This window comes from Anomaloglossus baeobatrachus, chromosome 8, assembly GCF_048569485.1.
Source record: "Anomaloglossus baeobatrachus isolate aAnoBae1 chromosome 8, aAnoBae1.hap1, whole genome shotgun sequence".
Taxonomy (NCBI): domain Eukaryota; kingdom Metazoa; phylum Chordata; class Amphibia; order Anura; family Aromobatidae; genus Anomaloglossus; species Anomaloglossus baeobatrachus.
Window position 1 is genome coordinate 34,871,000 of NC_134360.1, and position 27,481 is coordinate 34,898,480.

At 53.0% G+C, this 27,481-nt stretch overlaps 1 protein-coding gene across 5 annotated transcripts in view; it reads left to right on the forward strand.

Annotated features, from left to right (window-relative positions):
* The window catches only part of MTMR14 (myotubularin related protein 14), a 101,109-nt gene that overhangs the window by 20,474 nt on the left and 53,154 nt on the right, over positions 1 to 27,481 (forward strand). For all 5 annotated transcript variants that reach the window (XM_075321437.1, XM_075321433.1, XM_075321435.1 and 2 more), the window contains exons 10-13: positions 2,073 to 2,139; positions 4,132 to 4,217; positions 26,904 to 26,980; positions 27,087 to 27,123. In XM_075321437.1, the coding sequence (XP_075177552.1) occupies positions 2,073 to 2,139; positions 4,132 to 4,217; positions 26,904 to 26,980; positions 27,087 to 27,123 (267 nt within the window). The remainder of the gene's footprint in view (positions 1 to 2,072; positions 2,140 to 4,131; positions 4,218 to 26,903; positions 26,981 to 27,086; positions 27,124 to 27,481) is intronic.

A 27,481-nucleotide genomic window follows, 5' to 3' on the forward strand; every position in this document is an offset into this window, starting at 1 on the left:
GTGATCCCACTGGGGGTGTATAGCCAGAAGGGGAGGGGCCTTACACTTTTTAGTGTAATTGCTTTGTGTGGCCTCCGGAGGCAGTGCTATACACCCAATCGTCTGGGTCTCCCAATAAGAGCTAGAAGAAAAGGAATTTACGGTAAGTAACAAAATTCCCTTCTTTCCAATTGCACTTTTAGTGTCTCCCACTCCCACACAACCTCTTCATCCCGCCCCATCCCTGTTTGTGCCCCTCAAGGATCTGTCCTGGCACCCTTCTATTCTCCATTTATACCTTACCTGGGACACTCATAAAGTCCCATGGTTTCCAGTACCATCTATACGCTGGTGACTCTCGGATCTACCTCTATGTCCCAGACGTCACCTCCCTGCTGTCCAGAATCCCGCAGTGTCTATTGGCCATATTCTCCTCCTTCTCCTCTTGGTTCCTGAAGCTCAATGTGGCCAAAACTGAACTCCTTATCTTCCCTTATCTCACCTACCTCATCAACAGTATCCATTATAATAAATGATACCACACTCTGAAGTCCAAGGCCTCAGAGTAGCCCTTAACTCTGTCTTCTCCTTTAACCTGCACATCCCAGCTCTCGTTACCTCCTGCCACCTCAACTCCTAAATATTCCCAGAATCCGTCCTTTTCTCCACCCTGAATCTACTAAAGTGCCAGTGCATGCCCTCATGATCTCCCGCCTCGATTACTACAACATCCTCCTCTGTGGCCTCCTTGCTAACACTCTCGCCCCTCTCCAGTCCATCCTTAACTCTGCCTGACTAATCCACCTCTCTCCTCCTCCACTTCTCCCCTCCTCAGATCACTCCATTGGCTCGCAATTCCCCAACGTATCCAATTCAAACTACTAACACTGACCTACTAATCCATCCATAATCTGTCTCCTCCATATATCTCCAAACTAATCTCCCAATATACTCCAACATGTAATCTCTGGTCCTCCCCAGACCGCCTTCTCCTCCCCACTTTCGTATGTTCCTCACCCAATCACCTCCAAGACTTTTCTCAAGTATCCCCTCCTTCCTCTGGAATTCTGTGCCCCAACATGTCCGATTTATCAGCCACATTCAGAACTTTCAGACAGAACGGGAAAACCCATCTTTTCAGGGAAGCTTAGTCTTCAATGATCTCCGCTGACTCCTGACCACCAGAGCTGCTGCCGCCCCGCCAACCTATCTCCTCCCCATCATCCTGTAGACTGTAAGCTTTGTCAGTGTTGGCTGTGTTCACTATAATCTATATTTTTGTCTTGTATGTAACTCCCTTTTACATCTGCAGCACCAGGGAATCAATGGTGCTTTAAAAATTAATAGCAATAATAATGGAAATCCATTTTACCTGCACAGAGTTCCTTGTAGATAAGCAGAGCTGCAGTGTAAAGAATGCAGGAAACAATCTGACCTGTTAATGAGACAAATGGCAGATTTCTTCGTACATTTTCTCCAATACAAACTGCGTTTTTCTGTTGTTTTTTTTTCCTTTACTGTAAGAAATCTTTCTCTTATCCTCCTTCCTCTTTATTCCTTTTGGGTTTTTTTTTCCTCCTCTCTTCTTTCTCTCTTTCCCTCCCCTCTGTTTCCCTTCCCTCCCCTCTGTTTCCCTTCCCTCCCCTCTCTTTCCCTCCCCTCCCCTCTCTTTCCCTCCCCTCCCCTCTCTTTCCCTCCCCTCCCCTCTCTTTCCCTCCCCTCCCCTCTCTTTCCCTCCCCTCCCCTCCCTTCCCCCTCCCCTCTCTTTCCCCTCCCCTCTCTTTCCCCTCCCCTCTCTTTCCCCTCCCCTCTCTTTCCCCTCCCCTCTTTCCTCTCCCCTCTCTTTCCTCTCCCCTCTCTTTCCTCTCCCCTCTCTTTCCTCTTTCCTCTCCCCTCCCCACTCTTTCCTCTCCCCTCCCCACTCTTTCCTCTCCCCTCCCCACTCTTTCCTCTCCCCTCCCCACTCTTTCCTCTCCCCTCCCCACTCTTTCCTCTCCCCTCCCCACTCTTTCCTCTCCCCTCCCCACTCTTTCCTCTCCCCTCCCCACTCTTTTCTCTCCCCCTTCATCCCTCCTTTTTTTTTTTGGGAGCAGAATTGGGACTTGGTGAAACAGACGCAAAATTACCTGAGGCTCCTCATTCACATCATCAACGGGGACGGTAAGAGAATACTTTGCAAACTAACACTTTTCTTTGTCAGTAAAATGTAAATAATCTTAAATATTTAAGGAGAAAAATGCTTAGGGATGGCCATCTTGGGATTTTTTGCTGTGCTATTTTTTTTTTTTTTTTTTTAATTCTGTGTTAACATTTCCTTAGCGGTAGTGAAGCCCAATACTATATGGTCTGGATGTCCTAAAATGTCACAATTATTTTTTTTTTTTTATGGCGATTAGGCACCCTCCTCTGTCTGCTGGCTATACACATGCATGCTCGGTTTGACTGAGCGGGTATGTGTTCTGTACATGCACGCCCGGTTTGGCTGAGCGTGCATGTGTTCTGTACATGCACGCTCGGTTTGGCTGAGCGTGCATGTGTTCTTGCACGCCCGGTTTGGCTGAGCGTGCGTATGTTCTGTACATGCACCCTCGGTTTGGCTGAGCGTGCGTATGTTCTGTACATGCACGCTCGGTTTGGCTGAGCGTGCGTATGTTCTGTACATGCACGCTCGGTTTGGCTGAGCGTGCGTATGTTCTGTACATACAGTGGGGAGGAAGCAGCTGCTGAAATACTCTGCGGTTTATCTTGCAATAGTCTGTGTACGGCCAGCTGTAGCGTTCGGTATAGGAGGGGGTATTCTTAATGGTGAAGTCCCCCAGTGACCCCCAGCACATGGTATTGGATTTTTAGCACATGACCAAATTATATAATCTTTCCTTGTGGTTGTTTGAAGCAATGTTGAGGGTTGTTTTTGGACCTAACATCTTCGGGGACCCACCATGCAGCGTGTCGGCCAGGACTCGCCCGGTGCCCGCAGTCACACATCACTAACCTGACATTTAAGATCTTGGCGAGGGGGAAACGCTCTAATTTCACACTTCTTTGTGCCACCTGGTTCCAAAAGCATCAAAAAACATTGCCAAGTGCCAAGCAGAATTTAAAGGGGGTTGTTGTGGACTGCTTGTATAGGAATGGACGGATCTAAAGAAAACTGGTCATGTATACTTGCCTATTTCATTCCCACTGGGGAGTTTCCCAGTATGTCACAAAAGTAAGTACACCCCTCACATTGTTGTAAATATTTTATTAAATCGTTTCATGGGACAGCGCTGCAGATCTGACCCTGTGATACCGTGTACAGTGTCAGTACGCAGCTTGTATAACTCCTCACACAGCCATTAATGTCTAAACTACTAGCAACAAAAGTGAGTACACCCCTAAGGGAAAATAGTCAAATTGTGTCCAATGAGCCATGTTACCGTCCCGGCTTCATGTGACTTATAATGTTACAAGGTTTTGGGTGTGAATGGGGAGCAGGGGTGTTACATTTGGTGTTCTCTCTCACACACTCTCTCATACTGGTCACTGGAACATCAACATGGTGACTAATGGTAAAGAATTCTCGGAGGATCCAGAAAAAGAATTGTTGCTCTCCATAAAGATTGCCGAGGCTATAAGACAATGCTGTACATGGTATCACAGGGTCAGATCCTCAGTGTTATCCCATGACACAGATGAATATATCGGATGAACCGTCAAGGTGTCTGGCAGCTGCTTCACCCCCCGTCTGCTCAGCCAAACCGAGCGTGCATGTGTATTGTGGTCACCCATCTTCTTTTTACCTTGCCTGCAACAATGATGTCCTGTATATCCCATATTATAGCTACACCAGTGGTATACGGGACAGGCCCGCAGAAGCAAGTGGTCGGTTACAGCTGTCACTTGGGGTATATGAGACGAGACGTCTGCATCTCCAGAAAGGGGGGTGGGGGGTCTCCAGGGGGATTGAGGATATATCTGCTTCTTTTAATTAACCTCTTTTATGCATGGCCTGCAGAGGAATAGACTTTAAGTCCATAAAGGGGAGTCCTGACCTCCCAGACACTTATAAGATAAAAGGTTTAAGATGGCCATGTGCATGCATAGTTCTCCATGGCCGGTTTCTGTATGCTCCTTCTATAATGGCCTGATCTGTTTGCTCTTCCTCTGCAGATAACAGCGGGTTGCTGGTGCACTGTATATCCGGGTGGGATCGCACGCCGCTCTTCATTTCCCTCCTGAGACTCTCGCTCTGGGCGGTGAGTAGATTTCTAGATATGAGGTTTCATATTTATTTGTAGAATGTATACCATATTTTTCGGATTATAAAATGCACTTTTCGTTCCAAACAATTTAGAGGAAAGTGAGGGGTGCGTCTTATAATCTGAATGTAGCTTACCAGGGGGTGGTGGAAAGGTGTCGCAAGAAGCCAGTGGAATGCTGCGGCGGCTGATGCTGCGGGGCTCTGCGGCGGATACTGCGGGGCTCTGCGGCGGATGCTGCGGGGCTCTGCGGCAGAGGGTGCTGGGGCGGTTGTGGGGTCTCCCAACGGCTGCTGCTGGGGCGGCTGTGCAGTGTCTGCAGCGGCCGTGCGAGGTCTCTGGCGGCTGTGCGGTGTCTGCGCGTGGTCTCCAGTGGCTGGACTAGCGCTGCAGGTCGGTTAGTAAGGACTTCAAATAATGCCGCCCGGAGTTGGCGCATGCACAGATGGAGCTCTTGGCTCAAGCTCTCATCTGTGCAGGCGCCGCCTCCGGCCCATTGATCTCCCTCCAGTGGACTTCAGGAAAATGGCGCCTGGAGGTGGCGCTTGCGCAGAAGAGCACTTGAGCCAAGAGCTCAATCTGTGCCATTTCTTTGAAGTCCTCAACGCCAGCAGCTGCTGCCCGAGCATGGCGGCCTAAGCGTCCAGCCACCGCCCCTGCCTCCTGTGACTCCTCCACCACCACTACTGCCCGCTCTGGTAAGATACCACCGATTACAAGACTGACCCGTTGTTTTTCTTTTTCCACCTTTTTTTTTCGCTCTGAATTTGGGGTGCATCTTATAAACCGAAAAATATGGTATGTGTGTGTGTGAGATATGTGATATATATATAATCTACCTATATATCACACACACGCACACGCACACACTATTATTTCTTTATCGCTCCTAATTGGGAGACCCAGACAATTGGGTGTATAGCTACTGCCTCCGGAGGCCACACAAAGTACTACACTTAAAAGTGTAAGGCCCCTCCCCTTCTGGCTATACACCCCCCGTGGGATCACGGGCTCCTCAGTTTTATGCTTTGTGCGAAGGAGGCCAGACATCCACGCATAGCTCCACTGTTTAGTCAGCAGCAGCTGCTGACTATGTCGGATGGAAGAAAAGAGGGCCCATAAGAGGGCCCCCAGCATGCTCCCTTCTCACCCCACTTTCTGTCGGCGGTGTTTGTTAAGGTTGAGGTACCCATTGCGGGTACGGAGGCTGGAGCCCACATGCTGATTCCTTCCCCATCCCCATTAGGGCTCTGGGTGAAGTGGGACTTTACCGGTCTCCGGGCACTGAGGCCGTGCTCCATCCACAGCCCCTGGAGGATCTGCTGGATACGGAGCGGAGTTTCCTCAGGGACAGGACCCTGCTCCATCAAGGTACTCCGTGTCCCCGTGCTTATCGCACGCACACTGCAGCATTGCTGGGTGTGTTCGTGCGCCGGGGTAAACAGCGCTGCTGCGCTTGTGCCGTTACTCACTACAGCTCTGCTGAGTGAGGTGACTTAGTACGATCGGCGGATCCGGCCGCGGGGGTCAGTTTTTACTGCGTCGCGGCTGGGATTTGTGGTGCGCCGGGGACTTCCGCGCTGGCCGTGCATATATGACGGCCGCGCTAGATTACTACAGTCCCCGGCTTTTGCGGCCTAGTTCGTATCGTTCCCGCCCCCAGACCTGCCAGTCAGGAGGAGGGCGGGACGCTGTACAGACCAGCAGCGCTAAGAGCTGGAGTCTGTTTTACATACTCCAGCCCTCACACTAGGCACAGTGGGACGCAGTTTCCCGCACTTTTGTTTGTGACGCCCACGGTCCGCCCCTCTTCACAGGACGCCGGCAGCCATTCCTGCCTGCACGCTGAGCTGCAGAGGGGAGGCTGGGAGACCCAGACAAGGGATTCTATGACCTCACACCCGCTTTCAGCGGGCGGTAAGCAGCCCTCAAGGGCTCTCCCCCACTTGTGCCATAGTGTACTTTGTATTTGTGCTGGCAATACTTTGCACTGTACAGTCGCTGGTGATTTTCTGCTATATACCCTCCTTAGATTTCTCAAGGAGACAACAGCATGTCGTCCGCAAAAAGCAAAAGTGCCAAGGCACGGACTTTATATGCTGCTTGTACCGCATGTGGGGCTACTCTACCGGCAGGTTCCACTGACCCCCATTGTGTGCAGTGCTCGGCCCCTGTGGCAATTGCTCAGCCGGGGCCGCTGCTAGAGGTGACCCAGGGAGAACCACCTGTAAATGCTGTCCAGGTGACAGGGACGGAGTTTGCAGCTTTTGCTGACAGATTGTCTATGACTATGTCTAAGATTCTTGAAACATTACAGTCTAGACCAGTTACTCAGACCATGGGCACTGTTGATTCATTGCCACCTTGTCCCCCTCAGCTGGACCACTTCCTAGCTCCGGGGGTGTCACATGCACCCCAGGGTGACGGCTCTGACTCGGACGACAGTCCCAGACAACCTAAGCGGGCTCGCTATGAGCGACCCTCAACTTCATCACACTGGTCAGGGTCCCAGCGGGACGACTCTCTGTGTGATGAGGCGGATGTAACTGATCAGGAGTCTGATGCTGGGGCCGCTCTCAATCTAGATACCCCGGATGGTGACGCCATAGTGAATGATCTTATTGCGTCCATCAATAAGATGTTAGATATTTCTCCACCAACTCCTCCTGCGGAGGAGGCAGCTTCACAGCAGGAGAAATTCCATTTCAGGTATCCCAAGCGTAAATTAAGCACTTTTCTGGACCACTCTGACTTTAGAGACGCAATCCAGAAACACCACGCTTATCCAGATAAGCGTTTTTCCAAACGGCTTAAAGATACACGCTATCCTTTTCCCCCTGACGTGGTCAAGGGCTGGACACAGTGTCCCAAGGTGGACCCTCCAATCTCCAGGCTTGCAGCTAGATCTTTAGTTGCAGTAGAGGATGGGGCTGCACTTAAAGATGCCACTGACAGACAGATGGAGCTCTGGTTAAAATCCATCTATGAAGCGATTGGAGCGTCGTTGGCGCCAGCATTCGCAGCCGTATGGGCACTCCAAGCTATTTCAGCTGGGCTTACACAGGTCGACACGGTCACACGTACATCTGCTCCGCAGGTGGCACCCTTGACCTCTCAAATGTCTGCATTCGCGTCTTACGCGATTAATGCTGTCCTAGACTCTACGAGCCGTACGGCGGTGGCGTCAGCCAACTCTGTGGTTTTACGCAGAGCCCTGTGGTTGAGAGAATGGAAGGCAGATTCTTCTTCCAAGAAGTGCTTAACCAGTTTGCCTTTTTCTCGTGACCGATTGTTTGGTGAGCGTTTGGATGAAATCATTAAACACTCCAAGGGTAAGGATTCATCCTTACCTCAGCCCAGACAAAACAAACCCCAACAGAGGAGGGGACAGTCTGGTTTTCGGTCCTTTCGAGGCTCAGGCAGGTCCCAATTCTACTCGTCCAAAAGGACTCAAAAGGATCAGAGGGGCTCAGATTCTTGGCGGACTCAATCACGCCCAAAAAAGCCAGCCGGAAGAACCGTTACCAAGACGGCTTCCTCATGACTCTCAGCCTCCTCTATCCGCATCCTTGGTCGGTGGCAGGCTCTCCCGCTTTGGCGACATTTGGCTGTCACAGGTCAAAGACCGTTGGGTGAGAGACATTCTGTCTCACGGGTACAGGATAGAGTTCAGCTCTCGTCCTCCAACTCGCTTCTTCAGAACTTCTCCACCGCCCGACCGAGCCGATGCTCTGCTACAAGCGGTGTCCGCTCTAAAGGCGGAAGGAGTGGTGACTTCTGTTCCTCTTCAGGAACAAGGTCACGGTTTTTACTCCAATTTGTTTGTGGTGCCAAAGAAAGACGGGTCGTTCCGTCCCGTCCTGGATCTAAAGCTGCTCAACAAACACGTAAAAACCAAGAGGTTCCGGATGGAATCTCTCCGCTCCGTTATCGCCTCAATGTCTCAAGGAGATTTCCTAGCATCAATAGACATCAAGGATGCTTATCTCCACGTGCCAATTGCGCCAGAGCATCAGCGTTTTCTAGGCTTCGTTATAGGAAGCGAACACCTGCAGTTCGTAGCTCTACCTTTCGGGCTGGCGACAGCCCCTCGGGTCTTCACCAAGGTCATGGCAGCAGTAGTAGCAGTCCTGCACTCGCAAGGTCACTCCGTGATCCCGTATTTGGACGATCTACTTATCAAGGCACCCTCTCAAGAGGCATACCAACACAGTCTGGACGTGGCACTGAAGACTCTCCAGAGTTTCGGGTGGATTATCAACTTTTCAAAGTCAAATCTAACCCCGACCCAATCACTAACATATCTTGGCATGGAGTTTCATACTCTCTCAGCGATAGTGAAACTTCCACTGGACAAACAGTGCTCGCTACAGATAGGGGTGCAATCTCTCCTTCAGGGCCAGTCGCACCCCTTGAGGCGCCTCATGCACTTCCTAGGGAAGATGGTAGCAGCAATGGAAGCAGTTCCTTTTGCGCAGTTTCATCTGCGTCCACTACAATGGGACATTCTCCGCCAATGGGACGGGAAGTCGACGTCCCTCGACAGGGAGGTCTCCCTCTCTCAGGCAGCCAAGGAATCTCTCCGGTGGTGGCTTCTTCCCACCTCATTGTCAAAAGGAAAGTCGTTCCTACCCCCATCTTGGGCGGTGGTCACGACAGATGCGAGTCTATCAGGGTGGGGAGCAGTGTTTCTCCACCACAGGGCTCAAGGTACGTGGACTCGGAAAGAGTCCACCCTTCAGATCAATGTTCTGGAGATCAGAGCAGTCTATCTTGCCCTACAAGCCTTCCAACAGTGGCTGGAAGGCAAGCAGATCCGAATTCAGTCGGACAACTCCACAGCGGTGGCATACATCAACCACCAAGGGGGAACACGCAGTCGGCAAGCCTTCCAGGAAGTCCGGCGGATTCTGACGTGGGTGGAAGACACGGCATCCACCATATCCGCAGTTCACATCCCAGGCGTAGAAAACTGGGAAGCAGACTTTCTCAGTCGCCAGGGCATGGACGCAAGGGAATGGTCTCTTCACCCGGACGTGTTTCAGGAGATCTGTCGCCGCTGGGGGATGCCGGACGTCGACCTGATGGCGTCACGGCACAACAACAAGGTCCCGGTTTTCATGGCACGGTCTCACGATCACCGAGCTCTGGCGGCAGACGCCTTAGTTCAAGATTGGTCGCAGTTCCGGCTACCGTATGTGTTCCCACCTCTGGCATTGTTGCCCAGAGTGCTCCGCAAAATCAGGTCCGACTGCCGCCGCGCCATTCTCGTCGCTCCAGACTGGCCAAGGAGGTCGTGGTACCCGGATCTGTGGCACCTCACGGTAGGCCATCCGTGGGCACTACCAGACCGTCCAGACTTGCTGTCTCAAGGGCCGTTTTTCCATCTGAATTCTGCGGCCCTGAACCTGACTGTGTGGCCATTGAGTCCTGGATCCTAGCGGCCTCAGGTTTATCTCATGAAGTGGTTGCCACCATGAGACAGGCTAGGAAACCATCCTCCGCCAAGATCTACCACAGGACGTGGAAGATATTCCTATCTTGGTGCTCTGCTCAGGGAGTTTCTCCCTGGCCTTTTGCATTGCCTACTTTTCTTTCCTTCCTGCGGTCTGGGTTGGAAAAAGGTTTGTCGCTTGGCTCCCTTAAGGGTCAAGTCTCCGCGCTATCCGTATTTTTTCAGAAACGCCTGGCGCGACTTCCTCAGGTACGCACGTTCCTGCAAGGGGTTTGTCATATCGTCCCCCCTTACAAGCGGCCGTTGGAGCCCTGGGACCTGAACAAGGTTCTAATTGCTCTCCAGAAGCCGCCTTTCGAGCCTATGAAGGAGGTTTCCCTTTCTCGTCTTTCACAGAAAGTGGCCTTTCTAGTGGCGGTCACGTCTCTTCGGAGAGTGTCCGAGCTGGCGGCGTTATCATGCAGATCTCCATTCCTGGTGTTTCACCAGGACAAGGTAGTTCTGCGTCCAATTCCTGAATTTCTTCCCAAGGTGGTATCTTCCTTTCATCTCAATCAAGATATCACTTTACCGTCTTTGTGTCCGCATCCAGTTCACCAATTTGAAAAAGGTTTGCATTTATTGGATCTGGTGAGAGCACTCAGGATCTACATTTCCCGCACGGCGCCTCTGCGCCGCTCGGATGCACTCTTTGTCCTTGTCGCTGGTCAGCGTAAAGGGTCGCAAGCTTCCAAATCCACCCTTGCGCGTTGGATCAAGGAACCAATTCTTCACACCTACTGTTCTGCTGGGCTTCCGATTCCATCAGGACTGAAGGCCCATTCTACCAGAGCCGTGGGTGCGTCCTGGGCATTACGGCACCAGGCTACGGCTCAGCAGGTGTGCCAGGCGGCTACCTGGTCGAGTCTGCACACTTTTACCAAGCATTATCAGGTGCATACCTACGCTTCGGCGGATGCCGGCCTAGGTAGACAAGTCCTTCAGGCGGCGGTGGCTCACCTGTAGGAAAGGGCTGTTTGACGGCCCTATCACGAGGTATTCTTTTACCCACCCAGGGACTGCTTTTGGACGTCCCAATTGTCTGGGTCTCCCAATTAGGAGCGATAAAGAAGAAGGGAATTTTGTTTACTTACCGTAAATTCCTTTTCTTCTAGCTCCAATTGGGAGACCCAGCACCCGCCCTGTTTTTCTTAGGAAGTTTGTTTTTTTCGGGTGCACATGTTGTTCATGTTGAACAGTTCAGTTCTCCGAGGTTGTTTCTCGGGTTGAATTTGTATTTAAAACAGTTATTGGCTTTCCTCCTTCTTGCTTTTGCACTAAAACTGAGGAGCCTGTGATCCCACGGGGGGGTGTATAGCCAGAAGGGGAGGGGCCTTACACTTTTAAGTGTAGTACTTTGTGTGGCCTCCGGAGGCAGTAGCTATACACCCAATTGTCTGGGTCTCCCAATTGGAGCTAGAAGAAAAGGAATTTACGGTAAGTAAACAAAATTCCCTTCTTTTTGGCCTTTAATCATCAAATTCTTGAAGTTTTTGTCTTTTCGTTTATGGATCGTCTTTGCCTCGATTACAAACCTCCTGTTATTTCTGCGTAGCTTCAGACCGACAATGGTTGCAAATGAAAAAAAAAATGCAGAGTTGTGAACTTGCAGCCTTGACAATAGCAGCATGGCCGATGAGACGCTGTACAGATAGCGGCTGACGAAACTCCCCGTAACGTTCACTCCATCCCGTGCTGATCTCCAAAAACCTTCTTCCCAGCCAGTGATAACCGTAGATCTGCCGCATAAGACGACTTCTTGGCACTGAAGCCTCTAATGAGCGTCGCGCTCCCGTCCCGCTGAGGCGCTGAACATCGGGCACGCTGCGCCGCGCAGCTTGTTTATTCCTCCGAACGATAAGACAAAAAAAGATGCTGTGAACCCGCGGTCCCAGACTGTGCCAAATTCATCTTTTAAGGGAGTCGCTGCTTCTCTTAACGAGAAGGTCAGAGAAAGGCTTTTAGTGAAGAATTTGGGGGGGGGGGGGGAGGGCGTCGCCTCCTCAGCCGAGTGACAGGGGGATAAGATAAAGATACGATAGAAGAGGACTTTGCCTCCACTTCTGTAGGGGATAGAGCCCTAGAGCTGCGCAAAAGATCCACAGAGCCCTGGTTTAGAGGCCACGTCAGTCCTTCTTTGGCCGCCGAACCAGAGCCCAGTGCACCTCGTTCTGCCGGACTGTGTCCCTGCAAAATCATGACTTGTCAAGAGGCCCCCAGGACGCCCGCTTGGATTAGAAAGGGGACCAGCTGCCACCAATATAACATTTTTGCCCTCTGGCTCTTGAGTGGGGATTAGCTGCAATACATGGACATTCGTGTACCTGCCACTCACCCCACCCTCAGAGCCTGCATCTGGTCCGTACTTGCAGGGGTGCACTACCACCCACCCCACCCTCAGAGCCTGTATCTGGTCTGTACTTCAGGGGTGCACTGCCAACCCCCCCCCCCATCCCCATTCAATGTTTGCGTCTGCTCCGTACTTCCAGAGGTGCACTGCCACCCACCCCACCCTCAGAGCCTGCATCTGGTCCGTACCTCCAGGGGTGCACTGTCATCCACCCCACCCTCAGAGCCTGCATCTGGTCCGTACTTCCAGGGGTGCACTGCCACCCACCCCACCCTCAGAGCCTGCATCTGGTCCGTACTTGCAGGGGTGCACTTCCACCCACCCCACCCTCAGAGCCTGTATCTGGTCTGTACTTCAGGGGTGCACTGCCAACCCCCCCCCCCCATCCCCATTCAATGTTTGCGTCTGCTCCGTACTTCCAGAGGTGCACTGCCACCCACCCCACCCTCAGAGCCTGCATCTGGTCCGTACTTCCAGGGGTGCACTGTCATCCACCCCACCCTCAGAGCCTGCATCTGGTCTGTACTTCCAGGGGTGCACTGCCACCCACCCCACCCTCAGATCCTGCATCTGGTCCCTACTTCCAGGGGTGCACTGTCACTCACCTCACTCTCAGAGCCTGCATCTGGTCCGTACTTCCAGGGGTGCACTGACACCCACCCCACCCTCAGAGCCTGCATCTGGTCCGTACTTGCAGGGGTGCACTTCCACCCACCCCACCCTCAGAGCCTGTATCTGGTCTGTACTTCAGGGGTACACTGCCAACCCCCCCCCCCCCCCCATCCCCATTCAATGTTTGCGTCTGCTCCGTACTTCCAGAGGTGCACTGCCACCCACCCCACCCTCAGAGCCTGCATCTGGTCCATACTTCCTGGGGTGCACTGTCATCCACCCCCTCTCCGTGCCTGCATCTGGTCCGTACTTCCAGGGGTGCTCCTGAAATAGAAGCTGAATAGATCTGTAGGAAGATGGGGACACAAGTGCTGCCATTCCAGACCCTGCCATAAACAATGGTGGCGCTGCGTTATATAGTCTCAAACAATCTCTTTAATGGATCCGTCCATTATTCTCGCTTTTACACCTTTTCCCGCCGGATCCGAACCATTAGCATCAGGGACAGACCTGCCCCTCGGCTTCCAGCCAGAAATATTTTAATTTTTCAGTTTCATCCTTATTATTTTTGCATTCCTTTCATCTTCCATTCTTTTTGCTATTGTTATATTAATAACTAATTTACAAGAATCTTTTTTGAAAAGTCTCATTCAAAGGCCGCGGTCCATATTCTGCGTATACTATATACTCCTCACCGGGATGCTCTGTACAATCGCCCCCGTCCTTCCCAGACTCTGGATCCCGTCAGGATGGTATTTTCTCTGATGCCGGAGGAGAATTCATAATTTATGCTTCTTACAAGGCACTTTGTCAGGAGATGGGTCTGAGCCTTGAGAAAGCAATTTCACTTACTTTTGCATGATTCAACACCGGCTGAAGGGGACGTCAATGCGTAATGTGATGTGTCACCATTGGCGGGTATTCGCCCTAAAATACGTGTATTTGGCTAAACGGCATCATCATAATAATGATTGTTATTTGGCATTTATGGTGACCCAGCTTCACTTTACACTTCTTTATTATTTCTTCCCTTCTGTTATAATGATTCTTCTGTATACCGTATTTTTCGTTTTATAAGACACACTGGATTATAAGACTCGCCCTAAATTCAGAGCACAAAAGGTGGGAAAAAAATGGGGTCCGTCTTGTAATCCAGTGGTGTCTTACTGCAGGAGGCAGGGGCGGTGGGTGTCCCAGAAACTGTAGGCTGTGCTGGTGCAGCAGCAGAGGCTCGGGCTGCCGTGCTGGGGCAGCTGCTGCAAGCGGTGAGGGCTTCAAAGAAATGGCACCCGGAGTCAGTGCAGATTGAGCTATAGGCTCAATGGCAAGCAGGGATCTCATCTGCGCAAGCGCCACCTCCGGGCGCCATTTTCCTGAAGTCCGCTGGAACGAGATCAATGGGCCGGAGGCGTCTCCAGGTGGCGTTATTTAAAGTCCTCACCGCCCGACCCGCAGCGCCTGCCGCTGGAGACCCCGCACAGCAGCCCCAGCCACTAGAGACCCCCGAGCAGACCCCGCACAGCCGCTGCAGACACCCACACAGCCGCCCCAGCAGCAGCCGCCTGAGACCCCGCACAGCTGCCGCAGACCCCTCACCAGCTGCCGGAAACCCCACACAGCTGCCCCAGCACCAGCCACCGCAGACCCGGCATCAGCGGCCGCCGCATTCCCCCGCCCTCTTGCGGCCACTCTCCACCACCCTGGTAAGCTACATTCAGATTCTAAGACGCACCCCTCACTTTCCTCCCTAATTTTTGGGAGGAAAATGCATCTTATAATCTGAAAAAAAAAACCGGTATGTTTGCCCTCGTACGTGGCAGAATTATCCAGCACATATATATATATATATTTTTTTTTTTTCCGTCAGGTGATTTTTCCCTCTTTAGCCACTAGGGGAGCTCATTCTATTCCTCATTGAATGCAATGTGTGAGCTGTCTGCACTAAGCTCTTGCTCTCCCCCTAGTGGTGGCTGCCGATTAGTGAGGGTTTGGAGCTTTTGCCATTTGGAAACTTTTTCTATTTGGACGGTGGGTTTCATGGGTTGGCTCGGCTTGGAGTTGTAGTTTTTACAACAGCTGGGTGCGAGAATGTATTCTTTTCTTCATCGTTCCTTATGGGAGACCCAGACCATGGGTGTATAGCTTCTGCCTCCGGAGGACACACAAAGTACTACACTAAAAAGTGTAGCCCCTCCCTCCGAGCATATACACCCCCTGGATAACCAAATCTAGCCAGTTCAATGCTTTGTGTTCAGGAGGTCACATATCCACACATGTATTTTCATCTGATTTTGATTTTTGGAAAGAGTTTGAAGAAAAGCGGGTCCAATTCTGGACCCCCGGCATGTCCCTTCTCACCCCACTGTGTCGGCGGTGTTGTTAAGGTTGATTTCAAGGCTGGAGCCTTACATGCCGCGCTCCTTCACCATCCCTCCGGGCTCTGGCTTGAAGTGGGAGCCAGCACGGTTCTCCCTGCCTTGCAGGAGACCGGTCTCCATCCGCAGCCCTTTCAGGATCCTGCCGGACGGAGCACTCATCCCTCAGGGACCTGGCCCTGCGTCTCACAAGCTAAGTATCTGAGACGTTATTATCCGGGGGTCCCTTGTACTTTATTGTTGGGGAGAGTGTGCTGTGTATGTATTCTGACATTTCCGGCCGGTTCTCTGGTTTTCACCAGAGAACCGCGCCGATGGTGCCTGCGCGCCGGCCGCATCGTTAAATTTAGGCCCCGGCTTCGCCTGAGGCCTAGTTTCGTTTTCACTGCCCCTGCATGCCAATCGTGCAGAGGGACAGTGCGGCTCCGCCCAGCGGCCGTTCGGCACAGGGGAGGGACACTCCTCTCTGAGGTAATATTCCCTCCCCTGTATATCTCCTTGGCCCTCGGGATCCCGCTGTTACAGTAGGCCCCGCCCCGTCTCCTCGCTCCGGCTTGGGCAGAAGCGCCATTTTATCAGCGTTCTTATGTCAGCACAGCGATCGGCGCTGGCTGCAGTATCTCTCTGGGGGTCCGGGCTGTGGGATCTGGAGGGCACAGAGAGGGGTTGGCAGAAGGTCAGACAGTATGGCAAGCCACAACCTCCGGTTGTGGACCTGCTTATATTATATACTCTGCTTATATACTCTGCTGGGGGTCATTCTGACTCAGAGCCCCCACTTCAGCAGCATGTCTCACACGAGCAGCAAGGCTGCAAGGCTGTACTCAATATGCACTGCATGTAGGCTCCTACTGCCTAACCACATTGTGATGCCTGCTCTAACATGGTGGTGCCTCAGCCTGGAGTCTCATCCCCAGTGGTCCCTCCAGCTGCTCCGGCTCCGGTGGCTGAACCCCCGGCTTGGGCAGAATCCCTCTCTCCAGGGGACAGCTGTCCCGGACTCTGCTGAGCATGCATCAGCCCCCTTCTCAGGGCGCTTCTGCTGCTACGGCTCGCTCAGCAAAGCTCACAGAGGATTCTCCATCTGGTCTCAGACCCCGTCCTCCTAAAAGGAGACGCAGGGTCCCCTCTCCTTCCTCGTCCCGCGGGTCTGATTCATGAGCTGACTCGCAGGACGAGGAGGATGCCTTTACTGGGGGCTCGGACGCTACCTCCATGTACCCCATTGATCTGCCCGAAAGTGACGCAGATGCTAGTGATTTGATTGCGTCCATTAATTTCTTCATCGTTCCTTATGGGAGACCCAGACGATGGGTGTATAGCTTCTGCCTCCGGAGGACACACAAAGTACTACACTAAAAGTGTAGCTCCTCCCTCCGAGCATATACACTCCCCGGATGACAAATCCAACCAGTTCAATGCTTTGTGTTCAGGAGGTCACACACACACATGCATCCTCTGATTTTTGATTTTTGATTTCAAAGATTTGGAAGAAAAGCGGGTCCAATCTGGACTCCCGGCATGTCCCTTCTCACCCCACTGTGTCGGCGGTGCTGTTAAGGTTGATGTTACAAGGCTGGAGCCTTCACATGCCGTGCTCCTTCACCATCCCCTGAGGCTCTGGCTTGAAGTGGGAGCCATCACGGTTCTCACTGCTTTGCAGGAGACCGGTCTCCATCCGCAGCCCTGTTCAGGATCCTGTCGGACGGAGCGCTCACCTCCCAGGGACCTGGCACCTGCGTCTCACAAGCTAAGTACTGAGATGTTATTACCACAGACGGTGGTCTTTCCAGGGGTCCCTTGTACTTTATATATTGGGGAGAGTGTGTTTTATGACTGTGTTAACATTTCCGGACGGTTCTCCAGTTTTCACTGGAGAACCGCGCCGATGGTGCCTGCACGCTGGCCGCATGTTTAAATCTAGGCCCCGGCTTCGCCTGAGGCCTACTTTCGGTTTCACTCCCCCTGCATGTCAGTCATGCAGAGGGACAGTGTGGCTCCGCCCAGCGGCTGTTCAGCACAGGGAACGGACACTCCTCACTGAGGAAGGATTCCCTCCCCTGTATACCTCATTTGCCCTCCGTCCTGCTCTCAGAGTAGGCCCCGCCCCCTCTCCTCGCTCCGGCGCCATTTACTCGGCGTTCTCAATGTCTGCATAACACATTGTGACAAATGGGGGCCTTGGGCTGGGGGATCTGGAGGGCACAGAGATGTCCCTATGTGTGGGTTACCATCTATGTTAAACGGTCTGGCAAGCCACAACCTCCGGTTGTGCTGCTGCTTATATACTCTGTTTATATACTCTGCTGGGGGTCATTCTGGACAGAGCCCCCACTTCTGCAGCATGTCTCACATCAGAGCAAGGCTGCAAGGCTGTTCTTATTATGCACTGCATGTAGACTCGTACTGCCTGTACCGAGCACATAACCACATTGTGATGCTTGCTCTAACATAGTGGTCCCTCAGCCTGGAAGCTCATCCCCAGTGGTCCCTCTGGCTGCTCCGGCTCCGGTGGCTGATCCCCCGGTTTGGGCAGAATCCCTCTCTCCAGGGGACAGCTGTCCCGGACACTGCTGAGCATGCATCAGCCCCCTTCTCAGGGCGCTTCTGCTGCTACGGCTCGCTCAGCAAAGCTCACAGAGGATTCTTCATCTGGTCTCAGTCCCCGTCCTCCTAAAATGGAGTTGCAGGGTCCCCTTTCCTTCCTCGTCCCGCAGCTCTGATTCACGAGCCGACTCGCAGGACGAGGAGGATGCCTTTACTAGGGGCTCGGACGGATCTGTCCGAAGATGACGCAGATGCTAATGATTTGATTGCGTCCATTATATTTGTACTGGACCTCAATCCGCCTGTATCAGGGGTGCATTCCCCTCTGGCAGAAAGGCATCAGTATACCTTAAGAGAACAAGGAGTGTGTTCCTTAACCACTCCAGTTTTCAGGCCACTGTGACCAAGCCCAGAGCCTGTCCTGACAGACGCTTCCCAAAGCGTGGTTCTGATGACTGTTTCCCCCTTCCACCAGTGGTGGTCAAGGAGTGGGCTCATTCACCAAGGGTGGACCCTCCGGTGTCTAGACTTTCAGCCCGGACAGTTGTATCAGTGGCTGACGGCACCTCTCTAAGGATCCCACTGTCCGCCAGGTTGTCCTTCTGGCCAAATCTATATATGAGGCGGCGGGGGCCTCGTGCTCCCCATCTTTTGCAGCAGTGCGGGCTCTCAAAGCCATCTCAGCTTCTCTGGAGGAGATGCATTCCCTCACCAGGGACTTTATGCCCGAAATGGTTGCCTTAACTTCCAGGCTTTAGTCTTTTCATCCTATGCCATGTCTGCCATGCTGGAGACTGTCACCGCACTGCGGTGGCCTCGGCTACTTCCCTCGCTATCCGCAGGCTCCTGTGGCTTCGAGAGTGGAAGGCAGATGCTTCTTAAGAAGTTCCTTTCTGGGCTCCCTTTTGCTGGGACCAGTCTATTCGGTGAACATCTGGATGAAATTATTAAGGAAGTTTTTTGGCAGGAAGAGTACTTCCATGCCACAAACCCAGGAAACCTGTCCAGGGCAGGAACCAGTCGAGGTTTCGTTCCTTTCGTTCCTCTAACTGGTCGTCCTCTAAGCCCTCGGCCTCGTCCACTAACTCAGCCAAGATCCGTAATCCAACTGGCGCATGAAGCCGCGTCCTCAGAAGTCCGCAGGAGCTGCTGCCACCAAGGCAGCCTCCTCTTGATTATCTGGCCGCGCCAGTAACGTCCTTAGTCGGTGGCAGGCTCTCCCTCTTGGGCGACGTGTGGTTTCAACACATGTCCAATCAGTGGGTGTGGGTTACCATCTCCCACGGCTACAGAATAGAATTCTATCCAGCCCGCCAAACAGATTTTTTCTGTCAACTCCCCCCTGCCCCAAGGCCGCCGCCTTCTCACAGGCCGTGGCATTCTTGCAGGCCAAGGGAGTAATTGTACCAGTTCCCGACTGGGAACGGTTCAGAGATTTCTACTCAAATCTCTTCCTAGTCCCCGATAAGGACGGTGCTTTCCGACCTGGATCTCAAGCTTCTCAACAAGCATGTTCAGGTGCGGCATTTTTGCATGGAATCTCTGCGATCAGTCAATGACCCAAGGAGATTTCTTAGCAGCCATCGACATCAGAGATGCCTATCTACATGTGCCAATCGCAGTTTCACACCAGCGTTGGCTACGTTTTGTAATTGGAGAGGAACATTTCCAATTCGTGGCTCTCCCCTTCGGGTTAGCCACGGCCCCTCGTGTACTCACAACGTCATGGCAGCAGTGGTTGCGGTTCTGTACCTCCAGGGGTTGGTAGTGATTCCTTACCTGGACGACCTTCTAGTCAAGGCTTCATCCAGTGCAGACTCTCAGCGGCGTGTCTCGCTCACTCTCGCCACGCTTGCAAGTCCACTCTGACCCCGACCTAGGACCTTACGTACCTAGGGATGCAATTCGAGACTCTGCTGGCACTTGTGAAGCTGCCCTTAGTCAAACAGCCCCTTCATCTGGCGGTTCGCTCTCTGCTGAGGCTCCGCCGTCATTCCATCAGGCACCTCATGCAGGTGCTGGGTCAGATGGTGGCGTCAATGGAAGCGGTTCCCTTTGCCAGTTCCATCTGCGTCCCCTGCAGCTGGACATTCTCCGCTGTTGGGACAAGCGGACCTCTTCCTTGCACAGGCTGGTGGCTCTGTCGCCACAGACCAGGAGCTCTCTTAGTGGTGGCTTCGGCCCCTCTCTCTGTCCCAGGGACGCTCCTTTCTGGCCCCGTCCTGGGTGATTCTCACCACGGATGCCAGTCTATCCGGCTGGGGAGCAGTGTTTCTCCACCACCGAGCACAGGGCACTTGGACTCCGTCTGAATCAGCCCTCTCGATCAAGGTGCTGGAAATCAGGGCTGTACTCCTAGCTCTCGTAGTTTTTCACCACCTGTTGGCGGGCAAGCACATTCGTGTCCAGTCAGACAACGCGACAGCAGTTGCCTACCTCAATCACCAAGGCGGGACTCGCAGCCGCCTAGCAATGTCGGAAGTTCAACGTATCCTTCAGTGGACGGAGGACTCCAAGTCCACCATATCCGCAGTCCACATCCCAGGCTTAGAAAACTGGGAGGCAGACAGCGGTGAGTGGGCCCTGCATCCGGCAGTGTTCCGGTCAATCTGCCACAAGTGGGGCACTCCGGAAGTGGATCTAATGGCATCCCGGCACAACAACAAGGTCCCGGTTTACGTGGCTCGCTCCCACGATCCTCAGGCCTTGGCAGCGGACGCGTTGGTTCAAGATTGGTCCCAGTTCCGTCTGGCCTACGTGTTTCCCCCTCTAGCTCTCTTGCCCAAAGTCCTGCGCAAGATCAGAATGGAGGGCCATCGGGTCATAATCATTGCTCCAGACTGGCCCAGGCGAGCTTGGTACCCAGACCTGCTCCGTCTGTCCGTAGAGGTGCCGTGGCATCTCTCGGACCGCCCAGACCCTCACAGGGTCCGTTTTCCGCCAGAATTCTGCGGCTCTCAGATTGACGGCGTGGCTCTTGAGCCCTGGATCCTTACGGCTTCAGGCATTCCTTCCGAGGTCATCTTCACTATAACTCAGGCTCGGAAGTCTTCCTCGGCCAGGATTTACCACAGGACTTGGAGAATTTTCCTGTCCTGGTGTCGTTCTTCCGGCCATGCTCCTTGGCCGTTTTCCTTGCCGACCATCCTGTCCTTTCTACAGTCCGGTCTGCAGCTAGGACTGTCCCTCAATTCCCTCAAGGGACAGGTCTCGGCTCTGTCAGCGTTGTTCCAGCATGAGTGAAAACTGTGGAAAAAGAAAGCGCAATAGGGTCTTACCCCAATATATATATAGGGTGAAGCAAAGAGTAATACTACTCACCAATTCGGGTTGTGACAGTCACAACACCTATAGCAGCATGTAACACCAAGTCCCGGCAGCGGTCCCCATGAGGCAGATAACAGAGAGTAATAGAGACGGGTTTCACAGCCGCGCCAAAGGACTACTGGATTCTTCTCAGATTAATGTTTCTTTATTTCATGCACAGGTCAAGTCTACGCGTTTCAGGAGAACACAGCTCCCTTCTTCAGGACAAACCAGCAAAGAATCATCAAATCAAATTTGATGATTCTTTGCTGGTTTGTCCTGAAGAAGGGAGCTGTGTTCTCCTGAAACGCGTAGACTTGACCTGTGCATGAAATAAAGAAACATTAATCTGAGAAGAATCCAGTAGTCCTTTGGCGCGGCTGTGAAACCCGTCTCTATTACTCAGCGTTGTTCCAGCGGCGTTTCGCCCGGCTGGCCCTAGATGCGCACCTTTATACTGGGCGCATCTCACATCATTCCGCCTTACCGGCGGCCTCTGGATCCCTGAGACCTTAATCTGGTCCTCACGGCCTTACAGAAACCCCCCTTTGAGCCTCTTAGGGAGGTTTCGTTGTTTCGTCTTTCACAGAAAGTGGTCTTTCTGGTGGCCATAATTTCTCTCAGGAGAGTCTCTGATTTGACTGTGCTCTCTTCGGAGTCACCCTTTTTGGTCTTTCACCAAGACAAGGTGGTTCTCCGTCCGACTCCGGGCCTTCTCCCTAAGGTGGTGTCTCCTTTCCACCTTAACCAGGACATTTCATTGTCTTCCCTTTGTTCGGCCCCTGTGCATCGCTTTGAGAAAGCGTTGCATGCTTTAGATTTGGTGTGGACGCTCCGGATCTATGTGTCACGCACCGCTGTTCTTAGGCGGTGCACCCCTTTTTTTGTGCTGACCACAGGTCAGCGCAATGGTCTCTCGGCTTCTAAACCGACCCTAGCTCGTTGGATTAGGTCGGCCATATCCGATGCCTACCAATGTTCTCAGGTGCCTCCCCCGCCGGGGATTAAGGCGCACTCGACCAGAGCTGTCGGTGCCTCTTGGGCTACGGCTCAGCAGGTCGGTCAGGCTGCCACTTGGTCTAGTCTGCACAACCTTTCGAAGCACTACCAGGTGCATGCTCATGCTTCGGCAGATGCGAGCTTGGGCAGACGCATCCTTCGGACGGCTGTCGCCCATTTGTGAAGTTAGGTTTTGCCTACTTCTCAGTTTCTGTTTATTTCCCACCCATGGACTGCTTTGAGACGTCCCATGGTCTGGGTCTCCCATAAGGAACGATGAAGAAAAAGAGAATTTTGTTTACTTACCGTAAATTCTTTTTCTTATAGTTCCGACATGGGAGACCCAGCACCCTCCCTGTTGCCTGTTGGCAGTTTTCTGGTTCCGTGTGTTTTTCACCGGCTGTTGTTGTAGACAGAGGTTCCGGTTATTCCGGGTTTTACTCTATCTCTACTTATGGGTGGATGTCCTCCTTCAGCTTTTGCACTAAACTGGTTGGATTTGTCATCCGGGGAGTGTATATGCTCGGAAGGAGGAGCTACACTTTTAGTGTAGTACTTTGTGTGTCCTCCGGAGGCAGAAGCTATACACCCATGGTCTGGGTCTCCCATGTCGGAACTATAAGAAAAAAAAAGAATTTACGGTAAGTAAACAAAATTCTCTTTTTTTTGTACTGGACCTCAATCCGCCAGTATCAGAGGAGCAACCCTCTCTGGCAAGAAAGCACCAGTTTACCTTGCCCAAGAGAACAAGGAGTGTGTTCCTTAACCACTCCAGTTTTCAGGCCACTGTGACCAAGCCTAGGGCCTGTCCTGACAAACGCTTCCCAAAGTTCTGATGACCGTTTTCCGTTTCCACCAGAGGTGGTCAAGGAGTGGGCTCATTCTAAGGTAGACCCTCCGGTGTCTAGACTCTCAGCCCGGACAGTTGTATCAGTGGCTGATGACACCTCTCTTAAGGATTCCCTGGCGGGAAGAGTAACTGACCGCCAGGTTGACCTTCTGGCCAAATCTGTATCTGAGGCGGCAGGGGCCTCGTTCTCCCCATCTTGCAGCAGTGGGGGCTCTCATAGCCATCTCTGCTTCTCTAGAGGAGATGCATTCCCTCACCAGGGACTCTATGCCCAAAATGGTTGCCTTAACTTCCAGGCTTCAGCCTTTTCATCCTATGCCATGTCTGCCATGCTGGAGGCTTCTCACCGCACTGCGGTGGCTTCGGCTAATTCTCTCGCTATGCGCAGGATCTTGTGGCTTCGAGAGTGGAAGGCAGACGCTTCTTCATTGAAGTACCTTGCTGGGCTCCCATTTGCTGGGCCCAGGCTGTTCGGTGAACAACTGGATGAAATTATTCAGGAAGCTACTGGCGGGAAGAGTACTTCCATGCCACAAACAAAACCAGGAAACCTGTCCAGGGCAGGATCCAGTCGAGGTTTCGTTCCTTTCGTTCCTCCAACTGGTCGTCCTCTAAGCCCTCGGCCTCGTCCACTAACTCAGCCAAGGACCAAAAACCCATCTGACGCACGAAGCCGCGTCCTCAGAGCAGGAGCTGCTGCCACTAAGGCAGCCTCCTCTTGACTATCTGGCCGCGCCAGCAACGTCCTTGGTCGGTGGCAGGCTCTCCCGCTTTTGGCGACGTGTGGTTTCAACACGTCTCCGATCAGTGGGTGCGGGATATCACCTCCCACGGCTACAGGATAGAATTCTATCCAACCCGCCAAACAGATTTTTTTCTGTCAACTCCCCCCTGCTCCAAGGCCGCTGCCTTCTCACAGGCCGTGGCACCCTTGGAGGCCAACGGAGTAATTGTACCGGTTCCCGCCTGGGAACGGTTCAGAGGTTTCTACTCAAATCTCTTCCTAGTCCCCGAAAGGGACGGTTCCTTCCGGCCCATCCTGGATCTCAAGCTTCTCAAAAAGCATGTTCAGGTGCGGCATTTTCTCATGGAGTCTCTGCGATCAGTCATTGCCTCAATGACCCAAGGAGATTTCCTAGCATCCTCAACATCAGAGATGCCTATCTGCATGTGCCAATTGCAGTTTCACACCAGCGTTGGCTACGTTTTGCAATCGGAGAGGAACATTTCCAATTCGTGGCTCTTCCCTTCGGGTTAGCCACGGCCCCTCGAGTATTCATCAGGGTCATGGCAGCAGTGGTTGCGGTTCTGCACCTCCGGGGGTTGGCAGTGATTCCTTACCTGGACGACCTTCTAGTCAAGGCTTCATCCAGTGCAGACTGTCAGCGGAGTGCCTCGCTCACTCTCGCCACTCTAGTCCAATTCGGGTGGCTTGTCCTTTTCCCAAGTCCACTCTGACTCCGACCCAGAGTCTCACGTACCTAGGGATGCAATTCGAGACTCTGCCGGCACTGGTGAAGCTGCCCTTAGTCAAACAGCAGTCCCTCCACTGGCGGTGCGCCCTTTGCTGAGGCCCCGCCGTCATTCCATCAGGCACCTAATGCAGGTGCTGGGTCAGATGGTGGCGTCAATGGAAGCGGTTTCTTTGCCCAGTTCCATCTGCGTCCTCTGCAGCTGGACATTCTCCGCTGTTGGGACAAGCGACCTTGCTCCTTGCACAGGTTAGTGGCTCTGTCGCCACAAACCAGGGGCTCCCTTCAGTGGTGGCTTCGGCACCTCTCTCTTCAGGGACGCTCCTTCCTGGCCCCGTCCCGGGTGATTCTCACCACGGATGCCAGTCTATCTGGCTGGGGAGCAGTATGTCTCCACCACAGAGCGCAGGGCACTTGGACCCCGTCCGAATCAGCCCTCTTGATCAATGTGCTGGAAATCAGAGCTGTGCTTCTAGCTCTCTTAGCCTTTCACCACCTTTTGGCGAGCAATCACATTAGAGTCCGGTCAGACAACGCGACAGCGGTTGCCTGCATCAACTGCCAGGGCGGGACACTCGGCCGCCTGGCAATGTTGGAGGTTCAACGCATCCTTCAGTGGACGGAGGACTCCAAGTCCACCATATCCGCAGTCCACATCCCAGGCGTGGAAAACTGGGAGGCAGATTATCTCAGCCGTTAAGCCGTGGACAGCGGCGAGTGGGCTCTGCATTCGGCAGTGTTTCGGTCACTCTACCGCTAGGGGGGCACTCCGGAAGTGGATCTTCGCTCCCATGATCCTCAGGCCTTTGCAGCAGACGCGCTGGTTCAAGATTTGTCCCAGTTTCGTCTGTCTTACGTGTTTCCCTCTCTAGCTCTTGCTCAGAGTTCTGCGCAAGCTCAGAATGGAGGGCGTCGGGTCATTCTCATTGCTCCAGACTGGCCCAGGCGAGCTTGGTATCCAGACCTGCTCCGTCTGTCCGTAGAGGTGCCGTGGCATCTCCCGGACCGTTCAGACCTTCTCTCACAAGGTCCGTTTTTTCCGCCTGAATTCTGCGGCTCTCAGATTGACGGCGTGGCTCTTGAGTCCTGGATCTTGACGACTTCTGGTATCTCACCTGAAGTCATCTCCACTATGACTCGGGCTCGGAAGTATTCCTCAGCCAAAATCTATCACAGGACCTGGAAAATTTTCCTGTCCTGGTGTCGCTCTTCCGGCCATGCTTCTTGGCCTTTTTCCTTGCCGGCCCTTCTGTCCTTTCTGCAGTCCGTCTGCAGCTAGGACTATCCCTCAATTCCTCAAGGGACAGGTCTCGGCTCTGTCAGTGTTGTTCCATCGGCGTATCGCTCGGCTGGCTCAGGTGCGCTCCTTCATACAGGGCGCATCTCACACCATTCCGCCTTACCGGCGGCCCTTTGATCCCTGGGACCTTAATCTGGTCTTCACGGCTTTCCAGAAACCCCCCTTTGAGCCTCTTAGGGAGGTTTCTTTGTCTCGTCTTTCACAGAAAGTGGTCTTCTAGTGGCCATAACTTCCCTCAGGAGAGTCTCTGATTTGACTGCGCTCTCTTCGGAGTCACCTTTTTTGGTTTTTCATCAAGACAAGGTGGTTCTCCGTCCGACTCCGGACTTTCTCCCTAAGGTGGTTTCTCCTTTCCACCTTAACCAGGACATTTCCTTGCCTTCCTTTTGTCCGGCTCCTGTTCATCGCTTTGAAAAAGCGTTGCATACTCTAGATCTGGTGCGGGCGCTCCGGATCTACGTGTTTCGCACTGCTGTTGTTTGGCGGCGCACCTCTCTTTTTGTGCTGACCACAGGTCGGCGTGAGGGCCTCTCGGTTTCTAAGCCGACCCTAGCTCGTTGGATTAGGTCGGCTATTTCCGATGCCTACCAGTGTACTCAAGTGCCTCCCCCGCCGGGGATTAAGGCGCACTCGACCAGAGCTGTCGGTGCCTCTTGGTTTCTCACGCACCAGGTCACGGCTCAGCAGGTCGGTCAGGCTGCCACTTGGGCTAGTCTGCATACCTTTTCGAAGCACTACCAAGTGCATGCTCATGCTTCGGCAGATGCGAGCTTGGGCAGACGCATCCTTCAGGCGGCTGTCGCCCATTTGTGAAGTTAGGTTTCGCCTACTTCTCAGTTTCTGTTTATTCCCACCCATGGACTGCTTTGAGACGTCCCATGGTCTGGGTCTCCCATAAGGAACGATGAAGAAAAAGAGAATTTTGTTTACTTACTGTAAATTCTTTTTCTTGTAGTTCCGACATGGGAGACCCAGCACCCTCCCTGTTGCCTGTTGGCAGGTTTCTTGTTCCGTGTGTTTTCACCGGCTGTTGTTGTAGACAGAGGTTCCGGTTATTCCGGGTTTTACTCTATCTCTACTTGTGGGTGGATGTCCTCCTTCAGCTTTTGCACTAAACTGGCTAGATTTGGTTATCCAGGGGGTGTATATGCTCGGAGGGAGGAGCTACACTTTTTAGTGTAGTACTTTGTGTGTCCTCCGGAGGCAGAAGCTATACACCCATGGTCTGGGTCTCCCATGTCGGAACTACAAGAAAAAGAATTTACGGCAAGTAAACAAAATTCTCTTTATTTACCCTCCTAATGACACACAGCCCCTCCAGTGTTGGAATTTCTATGCACGTCTGTCGCTGATAATGACTTTTCTTGTTTTTTTTCAGGATGGCATGGTGCACAGCTCGTTGGAGCCGGCAGAGATACTTTATCTGACGGTGGCCTATGACTGGTTCCTCTTCGGGTGGGTACCTTGTGGTTGTATTTTTGCAGAAGTTATTGCACCTGAAGACCTAGGAGCTCCGTGTAAATCACGTCTTGTAATCTTTGTGCTTCTCCTTAATTTTCAGGCACATGCTGGTTGATCGTCTCAGTAAGGGGGAAGAGGTAAGCTCTGTTCTGCATGTCAACACTTCAGTCTCACTTGGTCTTTCCATATTTTGGGGATTTTGACTTTTAGTAAAGATTTATGCAAGAGGAACGAGCCGTAGGGCAGCCTTGTGGAGGAGCCGCAGGGCGGCCTTGAGGAGGAGCCGCAGGGCGGCCTTGCGGAGGAGCCGCAGGGCGGCCTTGCGGAGGAGCCGCAGGGCGGCCTTGCGGAGGAGCCGCAGGGCGGCCTTGCGGAGGAGCCGCAGGGCGGCCTTGCGGAGGAGCCGCAGGGCGGCCTTGCGGAGGAGCCGCAGGGCGGCCTTGCGGAGGAGCCGCAGGGCGGCCTTGCGGAGGAGCCGCAGGGCGGCCTTGCGGA